General features: G+C 43.4%; 1 protein-coding gene across 10 annotated transcripts in view; it reads right to left on the reverse strand.

The window, feature by feature from the left end:
• Positions 1-16,920, reverse strand: part of LOC110493953 (tensin-2) — an 81,746-nt gene that overhangs the window by 30,072 nt on the left and 34,754 nt on the right. For 6 of the 10 annotated variants that reach the window (XM_090205176.1, XM_036949975.2, XM_090205175.1 and 3 more), the window contains 10 exons: positions 12,459-12,505; positions 3,357-3,540; positions 2,208-2,258; positions 1,931-2,053; positions 1,738-1,802; positions 1,535-1,618; positions 1,244-1,359; positions 832-892; positions 503-578; positions 52-181 (listed from right to left, as the gene is read on the reverse strand). In XM_090205176.1, the coding sequence (XP_090061302.1) occupies positions 52-181; positions 503-578; positions 832-892; positions 1,244-1,359; positions 1,535-1,618; positions 1,738-1,802; positions 1,931-2,053; positions 2,208-2,258; positions 3,357-3,540; positions 12,459-12,505 (937 nt within the window). Of the gene's footprint in view, positions 1-51; positions 182-502; positions 579-831; positions 893-1,243; positions 1,360-1,534; positions 1,619-1,737; positions 1,803-1,930; positions 2,054-2,207; positions 2,259-3,356; positions 3,541-12,458; positions 12,509-16,920 lie in introns of all 10 variants that reach the window. The other 4 variants (XM_036949972.2, XM_036949970.2, XM_090205177.1 and 1 more) reach the window with 1 other exon arrangement.

Genomic DNA, 16,920 nt, shown 5'->3' on the forward strand with positions numbered 1-16,920 from the left:
AGTGGGATTCTGGGTGGTATACTGCTGACCAATCCAACCCCTGGTACCTACCTGCACAGGCCAGGTCTAGCTCTCCTTTGCCAAACCACAGCTGAGCTCCGTGCACCGTACAGGTGTGGAACTGCAGCCTGAACACGGCCTCCCTCTCTGAGCCACGTGGCCGCCGGTGATAGCACTTCACCTGGAGAAAGAGACAAGGAAGAGAAACACAGAGAGCGATCAAGTGGCCACACTATTATTTACACAGACTCTGTGTTTGAGACTTAGGACTTAGGCAATCACATTCTAGTTCAAATCACGTTATTGTCATGGAATATTTGGTGGCAACATGGAGGATAATATGCCTGAAAGTGGATCCATGGCTGAAGCTTTACAGATTCTGGCTGTTGAAAGGGTCAAAGAGAAAAGGAGACGGGACTGGTAGATGAAGACGGAGAGGAGTTGAGTTGGCTAGTTGACTAGTTGAGTGATGACTAGTTTGTCCATTTTGTTAAACACTCACCACGATGTCCCCCTTCAGCAGTAGTGCCGGCTCGAGTGTCACACACAGCTTTCTCGCCCTGGAGCCCTGGGGGTCGCTACACAGAGAGACATGAACATAGTCAAAACACATTCAATCATCTGTAAAACACACCCCCCAAGGTAGTAAAACACAGGCAAACAATGTTCAGTTGGAATAAACACAGACCAGCACACATGTAAACACAAGCGGTAGCACATATGAATAAAGTCCCAACAAAGGTACCCAAGTACCTACTGTGTCTGAAGGTGGAAAGGGAGCACAGTGAGAAATATACTGACCATATGGTATTAACAACATAATTAACTCACTAGATGCCTGATGTGTAGACCAGCTGTAGAGACTGGTAGATCTTCAGGAAAGGATAGTAACCTGCACAGAAAGCGAGTAGGCGTAGGAATGAAGGATAGGAGAGACCGCCGGGGGAGAAAGATTATGCTGATGTGAGGTCATTAAAAGAAGAAGTGGAGGTAATCTAACTCCCCCCATTCAGTGAGAGACGACAAGTTCATGCACATTTCTTTTGTTGAGAAATAATGCACCCAACATCTTAGTTGGATGTAAAATCGCAGGACGGCAAAATTACCTTGGCAAAATTAATGACAGATTTCTTGAGTTTCTTAATCTTAGATTATTTTGAGGAAGTGTATACTGGCTACAGAGTTGAAACAACTCAGATTTGACAGTGTAGTGAACACTGCTACATCACATTGGGACACTGACCTCCTCCTGCTGCCTGGAAGTTGGGCAGGCTGGGGATGAGGACCTGGTGGAGGAACAGAGGCCTGCTGTTCATCCTGATCGCCCCCGACAGCAGACCCCCAAAGTAGTAGATATACCTGGGGAGGAAAAAAGAGAGAGAGAGAGAGATTGGGGCATTTACAATTAAGAGGGATGGTGCATACTCAAACAGGTGACAACCTAGCTGCAACATACAAGGTGAAGGAGAAAAGTTGGGAAGATGGCATGACATAAAAGTGGCGTGACATTAAAAAAAAAGAGCGATTCTCCTGCCTGTTTTGAGAGGGCTGCAGCGAGGAGGACACTTTGTCTTCGCAGAACTTCCTCATGGCCAGAGTGGTCAGGGCCTGGTCCACCCTGCATAGACACAAACATAGCATCAAGAACTCTCTGTACAAGTGTACACACGTGCGGCATCAACATGACTGACAGTATGCATGTGCACACAAACGCCCGCGCACACAGTCATCGCATACCCTGCGGAGATCTTGCTGTAGTGCATGTAGGCCGCCACGATGACCCCCGTCCTCCCCTTGTTTCCCTGTGAGAGAGAAGGAGGAGGAAAGATAAAAAAGAGAGCTATGTAGGGCAACTGGACATATTTGAACAGAACAAACAATACAAACAATGCAAACAGCAGCAACGCAACAGTACAGCCTCTCCTCTGACCTTGCAGTGCAGGACGACCACGTTGCAGGGGTCAGAGGTGAGCCAGGTCTCCATGGCCTTACACATGGCACAGATCTTGTCCAGGGGTGGGGCGTGCAGGTCTGGCCAACCAAAGTCTTCAACCTGAGTTTGGCACACACAGTGAAGTTATCCATCTCTGGATAAACCTTCTATGGGAAGCAGTGATCGTAACCAGGATTTGAGAGCACTATACTAGTGACACTCAATTACAGGTATATTGCACAAATATATTGCATCTCTATGGTGGTCATCCTACCTTGGGGTTGAGTCTGGTGATGTCATGACGCTTCTCAGAAAGGTTTAAGAGCTGGGAGAAGCAGACATTGAGACAAAGAGAAGGGGAAATCACAATGTCACACCCAGTAAGCACACAACCACCACACACCGTTGTCTCAACATTGACCGCAAGTTGTCTGACATAATATGCACAAAACATTACATTAAAGTGCTGGGTGGAACAAAACAATGACCTTTTGTTACAAAAAAACAATATACTGTTTGTATTGCTTCTTTATAACACCATACAGTAACATAGTTAATATACCCGACCGGGCCCTAAGAATGAACAATCGTCACTTGCTAACTATATGAAAGAGTAATGGAAGATGGCGCACCACGAACAAAAATCTTTGTTTTCGTTTTATTAACATTTAGGGGAGAAACAAGTCTTGGCAACAGATTATTATTTTTTTAAACTTTATCATTCAACAAATTGTCTCCTTTCATCGCCATTCAGACCAGGGCCCATACTCAGAGCAGTGAGTGCTGATCTAGGATCAGTTTTGCCTTTTGGATCATAATGAATAAGATTACATGGACAGGGGGGCCCGGGTCCTAGATCAGCACTCCTACTCTGAGACACTCTGTGAATATGTGCCCGGATGTGGACAACCTTAACTTGCGAGGGCCAGTGTGGGTGCAGGTTTTAGCTCCAGTCCAGCAGTAACCTAATTTTAAAACTCAAAGCCTTGATTGAGGACTATGATTAGTTGTAAGTTGTGTAAGGTGTGTTACTGTTTGGCTGGAGCAACAGCCTGCACCTACTGTACATCGAGCCTCGAAGGTTATGTCATCCCACCCCTGGCTGACCGACAATTAACTAACTTTTGGTAGCCACAATAATATACAGGCTTCTTGTTAGTCATATGTATCAATTGATGTACCCAGCACCAAAATCATGTACATTAATACACGCAATGGAAAAAGTACATTAGCACACGCAATGGAAAAAGTTTTAAAACGTTTTGTTAACGGAAAATAAAAATGAGTGTTTCTCATTGGACAAATCCCCAGGTAGTCCTTACCTGTTTCGGTCTACTTTGTTATGTTTTGTGCCTGAACGTTCACATTTTGGACGTGTGAATTGCCTTTCTCCACGTACAGTACTCATTCCCCCCCAACTCACCAGGAACTTGTCTTGGTGTTTGGACTTGAGCATGGCAGCCACTTCCTGTAAGTTGCCACGGTAACATTGTTCTTCCAGATCGGGCAGGAAGAAAACAGAGATGATCCTCTCAGTGATGTAGGTGAGGTCAAAATCATAGTGCCTCGCCATCACTCTCTCCATCGCACACTCCCCACTCTTACTCCTGGAGGAGAGGAGAGGAGAGGAGAGGAGAGGAGAGGAGAGGAGAGGAGAGGAGAGGAGAGGAGAGGAGAGGAGAGGAGAGGAGAGGAGAGGAGAGGAGAGGAGAGGAGAGGAGAGGAGAGGAGAGGAGAGGAGAGGAGAGGAGAGGAGAGGAGAGGAGAGGAGAGGAGAGGAGAGGAGAGGAGAGGAGAGGAGAGGAGAGGAGAGGAGAGGAGAGGAGAGGAGAGGAGAGGAGAGGAGAGGAGAGGAGAGGAGAGGAGAGAGAGAGAGAGAGAGAGAGAGAGAGAGAGAGAGAGAGAGAGAGAGAAACAGTCAGTTCATCTCTATAATGTATTCTATTCTGTGGTTAGCAAAAACTTCAGTCTTAGATCAATTGTCTGGGGCCAATTTAACCTCACCTTTCACGTTAAAAAAAATCATAACCATCATGCTTTTAGGGAATGAGGATCATTTTGTAAATGTGAATTTGACCATTTCCAGTCCCCTTTCTTAGTGGGTCCAGGGTCCATCCCAGAATAATTTATACGTAGAAGGACTAAGGAGCTCACTTCAGGTACCTTTTTAAAAGAACATTCTACTCCAAAATGAATGAAAATAAAATTTAGCTGACACCATCTAAAATATAATATCCACCTCCATAATGACCCCAAAATTATTTTAACATATTGGACCATGCATATAGCCTATGCATGGTTTGCATTATCAGATGTGCCATTAGCAATAAGCATTATCACCTGCAGCCCAACAGATGCAGCATAGGGGCTATAAATACATATGTTGAAGCATGGTGCTTTTCCATCTGCATTTATCCCATTACCCCCATTCGGACATCCTGATTGATATTAGAATGAATCATGATTAAAAAATATATTATTAATAATTATTGTATTACAAAGTATGTCATTGCCCTTTTAAGATGCCATTGCCCCTTCAAGAGCTCTGTTGCTCAGCTGCGCCTAAACCATCACAAACCATCCTAAACCATGCTTGAAACTCTGGTTGTGTGGTTGTAACTGCATTTTTTAAATGATGTCACGTGTGCAATTGTAGGCGTAAAGAAATAAACAAATTAACAATGGAAAGCTGGGATCCCCCTCCAAAAGACAAAAGTGTTCTTCCTGTGATTGCATTAAGACATTTTGTGCATTGACTGCTTGCATAGGCGGAGCATTAGTTTCAAGTTAGGGGGAAGCTAAACAATTAAAAAAATATATATATATAAAAAAAAAAAAAAACACATTTATGATAAAATACTATTCCTAACATGATGAGTAGATTGGAGAGTCATAAATTAGGTTAATAATATAACCCACTGGGCACACCACCACCATTTCAACATGGATAATTGGGTAATATTTGGTTGAGACGTTGATCAATGAGATTAAAACCCATATACATCCACTCAAAAAGAAAGCCAAAAGCTAGCTGAATTTCCAATGTGTTATCACTATGCTTTCAACCATCTAAATGCACAACCAAATTCCACTGGAAAAACAATGTCGGATTTTTGGTTTGGCTGTCACCCAGATGTCTATCTCTGCACTTCCAACCATTTAAAAGCACAGCAAAGTTAAAATGGGACTACAATGTAAGATATTATGTTTATTTATACAACAGATGAATGAATGTAATGATCACTGTGCTTCATCTAATAGCAGAACCAAATGACTTGGATTGCAGTTAAAACTACAGTGCTTTCAGAAAGTATTCACACCCTTCTTCCATATTTTGTTGCGTTACAGCCTGTATTTAACATGATTCAATTGAGATTTTTGTCGTCATAGGCCCCATTATGTCAAAGTGGAATGATGTTTTTTTTTTTTAATGACAAATTAATTCAATTATGAAAAGCTGAAATGTCTCGAGTCAATAGGTCTTCAACCCCCTTGTTTTTCAAAGCCTAAATAAGTTCAGGAGTAAAACCTTTGCTTAACAAGTCATTTAATAAATTACATGGACTCACCCGGTGTGCAATAATAGTGTTTTGAATGACTACCGCAATCTCTGTACCCCACACATACTACTATCTGTAAGGTCCCTCAGCCGAGCAGTGAATTTCAGACAGATTCAACCACAAATACCAGGGAGGTTTTCCAATGCCTAGCAAAGGGCACCTATTGGTAGATGGGTGAAAACATTGAATATCCCTTTTGAGCATGGTGAAGGTTTTAATTACACTTTGGACGGTGTATCAATACACCCAGTCACTACAAAGATACAGGTGTCCTTCCTAACTCAGTTGCAAGAGGAATGACTTTAAAACAGTTAGAGTTTGATGGCTGTGAAAGGGTCAAATGGAGGAAGTCCAGGTCTGGCCAACCAAAGTCTACAACCTAATACATCTCCTTCGAATGTTCAAATGTTGTTGCTTTGACAACCAAACACAATTCAATATCATTACATTTGAAATGAACCAGAGCTGGAAACCCTAGGCCTATTGTATTGTCTATTTTTAGTTGAATTCTGGGTTGAATTGGAACAATGGCTGTTGATGACTGCAAAAGATATCTAGGCCTAAAGAGAATTATTGATGATATGACTGTATGGTCACATTTCATTTGCACTGTTAAACCTACCCTTTGGAATGACTTCGATAACAACAGTGAATCTATTTAGTTTTTAAGAGGAGATCTTTATGGTAGCACATTGGTAATAGTCAGTGACAAATATCATGGCTGGGCTTGGTTAAAACCTTGGGTGGGAGGCCAAAGGGTAGCTGTAGATAGATCAAATTCTCCACTAGGAGGTACTTCCCAGTCTAGTTTTTTTTCTGACGTTGGATAGAACGTTGAAGATCTGACGTTGTTTTGAAGGTACAAATTCACCATATTTCGTACAAGGTTTTTCTATGTTGAACTTTCACCCTCAAAACAAGTTTATTTTAATTACACTTTTTCAAAATCCAATATATTTTGCACATAGATTCCACATCACAATACGTTGACAGATTACATCGAAACAACCTTGATTCAACCAGTTGTGCCCAGTGGGAACTGACTCACTGTTAGCAAAAAAAAATACCGTTCTGCTTTTCCTCTCCTTTCTTAGCACACATCCAGAGCTCAGCCCCAGCTCGAGGGAAATGTTTTAGGAGGAGCCAAGAGAAATATGAGAAAAAAACATGGCCTTTTATAAACATATTTCATGCAATTCCATGCCACTTTTATTCCATGACTGAAGACAATAGCAGAACTTTAATAGCACAAAAGTGACAGGGTAGGCTACTCTGCTAACACGGACAAACTAAGATCAACAAAAAACTGCCTCGTCTTTGAACGCAACCATCTAATCAAGACCTATGAAAATGGGATACATGTTGTAGACTATGATGTCCATCTACCCTGGAGGAGGAAATTATTGTCCCAAAAAAAGCTTTCCAGGAGCACGGACTCGCCCAATGATAGACAGTGAATATGCGCACTCACCGGTGATATGGCCGATGCCATCGGCTATAGTGCCAATACGATAAGCTACTGTTAGCTCAATAACCTATTGCGAGTTCAGGATTTTGATAGCCTAACTAAAGACCAGTTCGTTTTTTCTTTGTCTCCTCTTTTTTCCCCAGCCACAGTATCTTGAAATACTACGATAGGCTTAGGCTTATTTTAGATGCTTTTCACCAACAGCCGCAAATCAACAATCAGCTATTTACCCAAATTGCGTGCTTATACCTTGGCGATTTAAAACAATCCACAGCTATTTAAAAAAGCTATAAAAAAAAAGAAGCTAATGATCTTCTGTGCCTAAATCATGCTCTCTGGTGGATTTAATGTATTTTTGTATAAACAGGAGTAATTATATGGCAAGTTAAATTCCATTTAGCCTATTGGACACGACACCTGTGACTGCTTGGACCTCAGAATACATGTTTCCCTTCCTATCCGGAGTGGGACAGAAAAATAACCTCTACCTCATCAAAACAAAGGAGCTGATCGTGGACTTCAGGAGACAGCAAAGGGAGCACGCCCCCATACACAGACGAGGCCGCAGTGGAGAAAGTGAAAAGGTTCAAGTTCCTTGGCGTACACATCACTGATAATCTGAAATGGTCCACCCGCACAGACAGTGTGGTCAAGAAGGCGCCTCTTCAACCTCAGGAGGCTGAAGAAATTCGACTTGGCCCCTAAGACCCTAAGAAACCTTTACAGATGCACCATTGAGAGCATCCTGTCGGGCTGTATCACCGCTTGGTACGGCAACTGCACCGTCCGCAAACGCAGGGCTCTCCAGAGGGTGGTGCGGTCTGCCCAACGCTTCACTGGGGTCATACTGCCCTCCGGGACACCTACAGCACCCGGTGTCACGCGAAGGCCAAGAAGATCATCAACGACCTCAGCCACCCGAGGTCAGTATATGTGCATCAAATCTTGTACCGAGAGACTGAAAAACAGCTTCTATCTCAAGGCCATCAGACTGCTAAATAGTCACCACTAGCCGGCCTCCGCCCGGTACTCTGCCCACAACTTCAGTCATTGTCACTAGGCGGCTACCTCCTGGTTACGCTAACATGCACCTTAGAGGCTGTTACTCTATGTACATAGTCATGGAACACTGGTCCCTTAAATAATGTTTCCATACTGTTTTTACCCACTTCATACATACAGTGCCTTGCGAAAGTATTTGGCCCCCTTGAACTTTGTGACCTTTTGCCACATTTCAGGATTCAAACATAAAGATATAAAACTGTATTTTTTTGTGAAGAATCAACAACAAGTGGGACACAATCATGAATTGGAACGATATTTATTGGATATTTCAAACTTTTTTAACAAATCAAAAACTGAAAAATTGGGCGTGCAAAATTATTCAGCCCCTTTACTTTCAGTGCAGCAAACTCTCTCCAGAAGTTCATTGAGGATCTCTGAATGATCCAATGTTGACCTAAATGACTAATGATGATAAATACAATCCACCTGTGTGTAATCAAGTCTCCGTATAAATGCACCTGCACTCTGATAGTCTCAGAGGTCCGTTAAAAGCGCAGAGAGCATCATGAAGAACAAGGAACACACCAGGCAGGTCCGAGATACTGTTGTGAAGAAGTTTAAAGCCGGATTTGGATACAAAAAGATTTCCCAAGCTTTAAACATCCCAAGGAGCACTGTGCATGCGATAATATTGAAATGGAAGTAGTGTCAGACCACTGCAAATCTACCAAGACCTGGCCGTCTCTCTAAACTTTCAGCTCATACAAGGAGAAGACTGATCAGAGATGCAGCCAAGAGGCCCATGATCACTCTGGATGAACTGCAGAGATCTACAGCTGAGGTGGGAGACTCTGTCCATAGGACAACAATCATTCGTATATTGCACAAATCTGGTCTTTATGGAAGAGTGGCAAGAAGAAAGCCATTTCTTAAAGATATCCATAAAAAGTGTTGTTTAAAGTTTGCCACAAGCCACCTGGGAGACACACCAAACATGTGGAAGAAGGTGCTCTGGTCAGATGAAACCAAAATTGAACTTTTGGCAACAATGCAAAACGTTATGTTTGGCGTAAAAGCAACACAGCTGAACACACCATCCCCACTGTCAAACATGGTGGTGGCAGCATCATGGTTTGGGCCTGCTTTTCTTCAGCAGGGACAGGGAAGATGGTTAAAATTGATGGGAAGATGGATGGAGCCAAATACAGGACCATTCTGGAAGAAAACCTGATGGAGTCTGCAAAAGACCTGAGACTGGGACGGAGATTTGTCTTCCAACAAGACAATGATCCAAAACATAAAGCAAAATCTACATTGGAATGGTTCAAAAATAAACATATCCAGGTGTTAGAATGGCCAAGTCAAAGTCCAGACCTGAATCCAATCGAGAATCTGTGAAAAGAACTGAAAACTGCTGTTCACAAATGCTCTCCATCCAACCTCACTGAGCTCGAGCTGTTTTGCAAGGAGGAATGGGAAAAAATGTCAGTCTCTCGATGTGCAAAACTGAGAGACATACCCCAAGCGACTTACAGCTGTAATCGCAGCAACAGGTGGCGCTACAAAGTATTAACTTAAGGGGGCTGAATAATTTTGCACGCCCAATTTTTGATTTGTTAAAAAAGTTTGAAATATCCAATAAATGTCGTTCCACTTTATGATTGTGTCCCACTTGTTGTTGATTCTTCACAAAAAAATACAGTTTTATATCTTTATGTTTGAAGCCTGAAATGTGGCAAAAGGTCGCAAAGTTCAAGGGGGCCGAATACTTTCGCAAGGCACTGTATATACTGTATTCTAGTCAAGGCCTATCCTATTTAACCATTGCAATACTACTCTTCAGATATACTACATATTCTATCCATATCCTGTCTATACATCCCATCGCGCACACACATACATATTCAAGGATTTTTCTTTTTCCTATTTTCTACTTTATAGAATAATAGTGAAGACATCAAAACTATGAAATAACACGTAGTAACCAAGTGATGAACAAATCAAAATATATTTTATATTTGAGATTCTTCAACGTATGTGTCAGGAATTCCCCAGGGTAGCTGTTTAGGCCCCTTGTTTTTTAAATCTTTACTAACGACATGCCACTGGCTTTGAGTAAGGTCAGTGTGTCTATGTATGCGGTCGACTCAACACGTCAGCTGCTACAGCGACAGAAATGACAGCAACACTTAAAGAGCTGCAGTTAGTATCGGAATGGGTAGCAAAGAATAAGATAGTCCTAAAAATGTACAAAACTAAAAGCATTGTATTTGGGATAAATCATTCACTAAACCCTAAACCTCAACTACGTCTCGTAACGAATGATGTGGAAATTGAGCAAGTTGAGGTGACTAAACTGCTTGGCTGTGCTGGTTTGGCAGAAGCTAATGGGGATCCCTAATAAATACATTGCATCCGGGAAGTATTCAGACCCCTTCACTTTTTCCACATTTTGTTAATTTACAGCCTTACTATAAAATTGTTTTCCCTCCTCATCAATCTACACACAATACCCCATAATGACAAAGCAAAAACAAGTTCAAACTACATTTTTAACTGAAATATCACGTTTCCGTAAGTATTCAGACCCTTTACTCCGTACTTTGTTGAAGCACTTTTGGCAGCGATTACAGCCTCGAGTCTTCAGGGGTATGCCTGGCAAACCTGTATTTGGGGAGTTTCTCCCATTCTTCTCCGCTGATCCTCTCAAGCCCCGTCAGGTTGGATGTGGAGCGTCGCTGCACAGGTGTTTTCAGGTCTCTCCAGAGATGTTCGATCTGGTTCAAGTCCGGGCTCTGCCTGGACCACTCAAGGACATTCAGAGACTTGTCCCCAAGCCACTCATGCATTGTCTTGGTTCATGCATTGTCATTGACCCCCAGTCTGAGGTCCTGAGCGCTCTGGAGCAGGTTTTCATCAAGGATCTCATCAAGGATCAAGGATCTCTCTGTACGTTGATGACGGAGGCCACTGTTTTCTTGGGGACCTTCAATTCTTCAGAAATGTGTTGGTACCACAGGTAACACAATCCTGTCTCAGAGCTCTACAGATCATTTCTTTAACGTCATGGCTTGGTTTTTGCTCTGACATGCGCTGTAAACTGTGGGACTGAGGTGGGTGCCTTTCCAATCAATTGAATTTACCACAGGTGCACTCCAACAAGTTGAAGAATCATCACAAGGATGATCAATGGAAACAGGATGCACATAATGGCAATTTCAAATCTCATAGCAAAGGGTCTGAATTTGCTTTGTCATTATAGGATAGATGTCTTTTTTCTTCTACCCCATTTCTTCTCCTTTCATTTCATGGTATCCAATTAGTAGTAGTTACAGTCTTTTCTCATCGCTGAGTCCATACGGACTCGGGAGAGGTGAACGTCGAGAGCCACGCATCCTCCGAAACACAACCCAACCTAGCCGCACTGCTTCTTGAAGCCAGCCACACCAATATGTCGGAGGAAACACCGTACACCTGGCGCCCTGGTCAGAGTGCACTGCGCCCGGGCCGCCACAGGAGTCGTGAGTGCACGATGAGACAAGGATATCCCTGCCGGCCAAACCCGGACGACGCTGGGCCAATTGTGCGTCGCCCCATGGGCCATCCCGGTCGCGGCCAGCTGCGACAGAGCCTGGGCTCGAACCCAGAATCTCTGGTGGCACTGTATGTTTTGCGACCAATAAAACTGTATTTGATTTCATAGATCTTGTAAATTGGATGTGCCTCAAGATGAATATTGATCTCTCATAGAACACACAACAAGCTGTGAGTGCACGATGAGACAAGGATATCCCTGCCGGCCAAACCCGGACGACGCTGGGCCAATTGTGCGTCGCCCCATGGGCCTCCCGGTCGCGGCCAGCTGTGACAGAGCCTGGGCTCGAACCCAGAATCTCTGGTGGCACTGTATGTTTTGCGACCAATAAAACTGTATTTGATTTCATAGATCTTGTAAATTGGATGTGCCTCAAGATGAATATTGATCTCTCATAGAACACACAACAACAAGCTGTGTAGGTAAATAGGTAAACTATTCCACTATGGGGTTGTCTGATTTTGTTTTAATAACATTACAAAAATAGCAGCACTGGAAAGTTAAATCTTAACTAATAAAGTATAAACTTTGAATTACTTTGCTAGTAGCTACAGTAGGCTACACCGCTATTTGAGTTGAGCGCCCTAGTGGTGCGTGTTATATAATATTTAGTTCCCTTCAGCTGAACATCGGAGTGTCAGCATAAATCATGCATGTCAGTGCAGTACACACAATGTAACAGATGTGTATTTATTTGAGAATACAATTATTTTGACATTTATTTCGCAGAACAGACATGCTTCTGTTTGAAGCGGACATCTCCAAAACGTCCATATGATGGAAATCTGTCGGAGAGACAGACAACTTTAACCAGATTATATCACTGGCCTCATTTATCACTCTCTGCTATTGATTGAATCAAGTCCTTTACTACAGAATATAAAAAGCATTTGGTACCTGGGAAGGAAGATCCTCTTCTTATGGGACAGGGACTTAGTAGACCCCTGCTGAGAAAAAGGCATAAAGAGAGAGAACACATTACTAAAGTTGTACAGTTCAAAACCATAGAAATAAGAATGATACAGTGCCTTCGGAAAGTATTCAGACCCTTTCACTTTTTTCCACTTTGTTACATTATAGGATTATTCTAAAATTTTGTAAATAGTCCCCCCCCCCTCATCAATCTACACACAATACCACATAATGACAAACCAAAAACAGGATAAGAAATGTAAAAAATTAAACGGAAATATCACATTTACATAATTATTCAGAGTCTTCTTGGGTATGACGCTACAAGCTTGGCACCCCTGTATTTGGGGCGTTTCTGCCATTTGTCTCTGCAAATCCTCTCAAGCTCTGTCAGGTTGGATGGGAAGCGTCGCTGCACAGTTTTTTTCAGGTCTCTCCAGAGATGTTCGATCTGGTTCAAGTCCGGGCTCTTGCTGGGCCACTCAAGGACATTCAGGGACTTGTCCCCAGCCACTCCTGCATTGTCTTGGCTGTGTGCTTAGGGTCGTTGTACTGTCGGCCTGAGGTCCTAAGCGCTCTGGAGCAGGTTTTCATCAAGGATCTCTCTGTTCTTTGCTCCGTTAGCTAATTTTAGCTAATTTTTCCGAACATATTTTCTTATTTTGTTGCTTGTTTTGTCTCCCATTCAGCATTTCAGTTTTCCTTTCTTTTCTTTTCAATGTAAAACATGTACATTTAAATATTTGTAGGATACATTTTTTTCAGCAGCTTCTGCTAAATTTTTGAACTCTTTCTTACCCTTTTCAAACATGTGGAATGTGCCACCTTGAAAGAGTCTTGGTTAAGGCATGTTTGACCGTAAGGGTTCACAAAACCTTCTCTGGAGCCAGTGAACAAGCATTTTACATGTCTGTAAAGGAATGCCGCTTCTGAAGTGGGACTAACATCCATCACTACCATAAACACAACACAGCACATCAATAAGCAACATGTATTGTCATCAGGGAAACAGTACAGAACCTTCTATGCTGTAGCAGAATTCTGCTGTCTGAAAGGGTACAGACGCGGGCGGCACTCATTAAAATTGTCTGAAGGTTATCAAATGTCACTATCGACACGTTACTGTAGTGGTGTTCTATGTCTGTAAAGCAGTGGTCACCAACCGGTCGATCGCGATGACTAGAGAGAGATTCAATGAATACAGCAAAGAGCTGCTATGTTATGAGTTATGGTTTAAGTTATTCGGAACTGTCAACACTTTGTTCAACACTTTTATAAGCCCCAAAATGCGCGTTCTCCCTACTTCCACTCACGCCACAACCAGCGACTGCAATAAATAAGTATAGCTACTTGAGTTTTTTTTTAAATCAACCGGAAGACTGCCCCCTTTTTCTCAGAGGAGGGAGAGTGGAGAAACAATGAGTCGGGTGCAGAGCATGTGAGCGGTGTGGTTGGAAATTCCGCTCATGGAGCAGTGAGTCCATTCCTACCGCTCTGCTAAAACCTTTCTGCGCTCACAGGAAAGAAATATGCCTTCGATTTATTCATTAAAATCACAATTTAACCAACGCCCATATAAACTCGTAAAAAAAAGAAACGTCCTCTCACTGTGAGCTGCGTTTAGTTTCAGCAAACTTAACATGTGTAAATATTTGTATGAACATAAAATTAAACGACAGACAAACTGAACAAGTTCCACAGACATGTGACGAACAGAAATTGAATAATGTGTCCCTGAACAAAGGGGGGGGGGGGGGGGGGGGGGGGTAAAAATCAAAAGCTCCCAAGTGGCGCAGTGGTCTATGGCACTGCATCTCAGCTAGAGGCGTCACTACAGACAACCTGATTCGAATCCAGACTGTATCACAACCGGCTGTGATTGGGAGTCCCATAGGGCGGCGCACAATTGGCCCAGCGTCGTCTGAGTTTGGCCGGTGTAGGCCGTCATTGTAAATAAAAATGTGTTCTCAACTGACTTGCCTCGTTAAAGGTTAAATAAATGCAATTTTTTAAAAGTAACAGTCAGTATCTGGTGTGGCCACCAGCTGCATTAAGTACTGCAGTGCATCTCCTCCTCATGGACTGCACCAGATTTGCCCGTTCTTGCTGTGAGATGTTACCCCACTCTTCCAACAAGGCACCTGCAAGTTCCCGGACAATTCTGGGGGGAATGTCCCTAGCCCTCACCCTCCGATCCAACAGATGTGCTCAATGGGATTGAAATCAGTGCTCTTCACTGGCCATGGCAGAACACTGACATTCCTGTCTTACAGAAAATCAGCCATACTGCTCGTTCTGTGCGTGGTGGCATTGTCATGCTGGAGGGTCATGTCAGGATGAGCCTGCAGGAAGGGTACCACATAAGGGAGGAGGATGTCTTCCCTGTAACGCACAGCGTTGAGATTGCCTGCAATGACAACAAGCTCAGTCCGATGATGCTGTGACACACTGCCCCAGACCACGACGGACCCTCCACCTCCCGCTCCAGAGTACAGGCCTCAGTGTAACGCTCATTCCTTTGACGATAAACGCGAATCCGACCATCACCTCTGGTGAGACAAAACCGTGACTCGTCAGTGAGGAGCACTTTTTGCCAGTCCTGTCTGGTCCAGCGACGGTGTTTTTTTCCCCATAGGCTACGTTGTTGCCAGTGATGTCTGGTGAGGACCTGCCTTACAACAGGCCTACAAGCCCTCAGTCCAGCATCTCTCAGCCTATTGCAGACAGTAAGGCGCACTGATGGAGGAATTGTGCGTTCCTGGTGCGTTCAGGCAGTTGTTGTTGCCATCTGTACCTGTCCCGCAGGTGTGATGTTCGGATGTACCGATCCTTTGCAGGTGTTGTTACACGTGGTCTGCCACTGTGAGGACGATCAGCTGTCCGTCCTGTCTCCCTGTAGCGCTGTCTTAGGCGTCTCACAGTAAGGACATCGCAATTTATTGCCCTGGCCACATCTGCAGTGCTCATGCCTCCTTGCAGCATGCCTAAGGCATGTTCACGCAGATGAGCAGGGACCCTGGGCAACTTTCTTTCAGTGTTTTTCAGAGTCAGTAAAATGGCCTCTTTAGTGTCCTAAGTTGCTAGCATCAAAGCTATCACCGCTGCTCTTTCCCTCCCTCTGACTGACCATCAGATGCAGGCCCTCAGCTAATTATGCTCACTCAACTGTGCCTCACTAGTAATAAAACAAATGTATAATTTTTTTAATGGTCTGAGAAAAATAACATAGACAGGGCAATTCAGTCATAGCCAATATGCAGTGATAATGTATTGGGCCTATAGCCTACTGCACAAACCTCATTGCTACAGAACTATTAAGGCCTAGGCTTACGTTTTTTTAAGTCATGTTTAAAATTAAATCTGAGTGGTAAATCTCGGGCTTGGATTTTGACTCAAAGTAATCTCGACTCAGAAAAGGTTGGTGACCACTGCTGAAAAGGGTCTCTCTCTCTCTCTCGATCTCGCTCAACAGCTGGACAGGAAATACTGCTGCATTCATGCTGTCATCACAGATTTCGCCTTCCACATGACAGACCAGTGGGGAATGACGCCAGACTGTCACACACACAGATATATGCACTGCACGGATATACAAACTGCATCATGTCCCAGAGAGGCAGAAATTAATCTGTCGAAACTGCTTTGTAGTCCTACACTGAAATGTGCCGTATACTATACTTCACAACCTGTGATAATACAGAATGTATGTAGTCATCGATGTTCAATGAATGAGGCGCAGTAAGTGAGCAAGTGCGCACTGCACACATTGGAGAGAATTACAGCCCTTATGTCATAATTGATTCTGTTTGGTATTTCACACTTGTTAAGCCTGTTTAAGACTAACAATCTATTAACATTTTTCAATTCGATCTGTTTATTGTTACAACTAGAGGGTACACTGCCACACCATCCCTCCTCATCTGAGGGAGGGAGGGGGGAGTACAGGGGTAGAGTTGGGCCAAAATAAACACCAGATTACGTCTCTCTCCCTAGCTGGCAATTAGACAGGCGTTTACTGAATGCACAAAGGCCTCCTCTTCATTCCTTATACGTATGACCAAATGTGAAGATAGAAAACACAAGCCAATATACATTTACAAAAGCACCAAGCACAAAATGCACACTGTCCCATACAGACACACACACACATATACAATACCAGTACACTGGTATTGTACTGGACTCCCTTTTGCCTCCAGAACAGCCTAAATTCTACTGATAGGAGTGGAACCCAGGGTGGTCTCTGCTGCAATAGCCCATCCGTGACAATGGCCGATGAGTTGTGCGTTCAGATGCCGCTATTTGCCTGTTTGTAGGCAACCTGATAGCTTGCACGATTCTTGCCATTCTCCATCAACAAGCTGTTTTCACCCACAGTACTCCCACTGACTAGATCTCAACCCTAATCGCTTGTTTTGCCCATTCTAACATTCAAACAGTATCTGAA

The sequence above is a fragment of the Oncorhynchus mykiss genome, chromosome 17, assembly GCF_057628025.1.
Source record: "Oncorhynchus mykiss isolate SJ-2025 chromosome 17, ASM5762802v1, whole genome shotgun sequence".
In the NCBI taxonomy this organism is placed as follows: domain Eukaryota; kingdom Metazoa; phylum Chordata; class Actinopteri; order Salmoniformes; family Salmonidae; genus Oncorhynchus; species Oncorhynchus mykiss.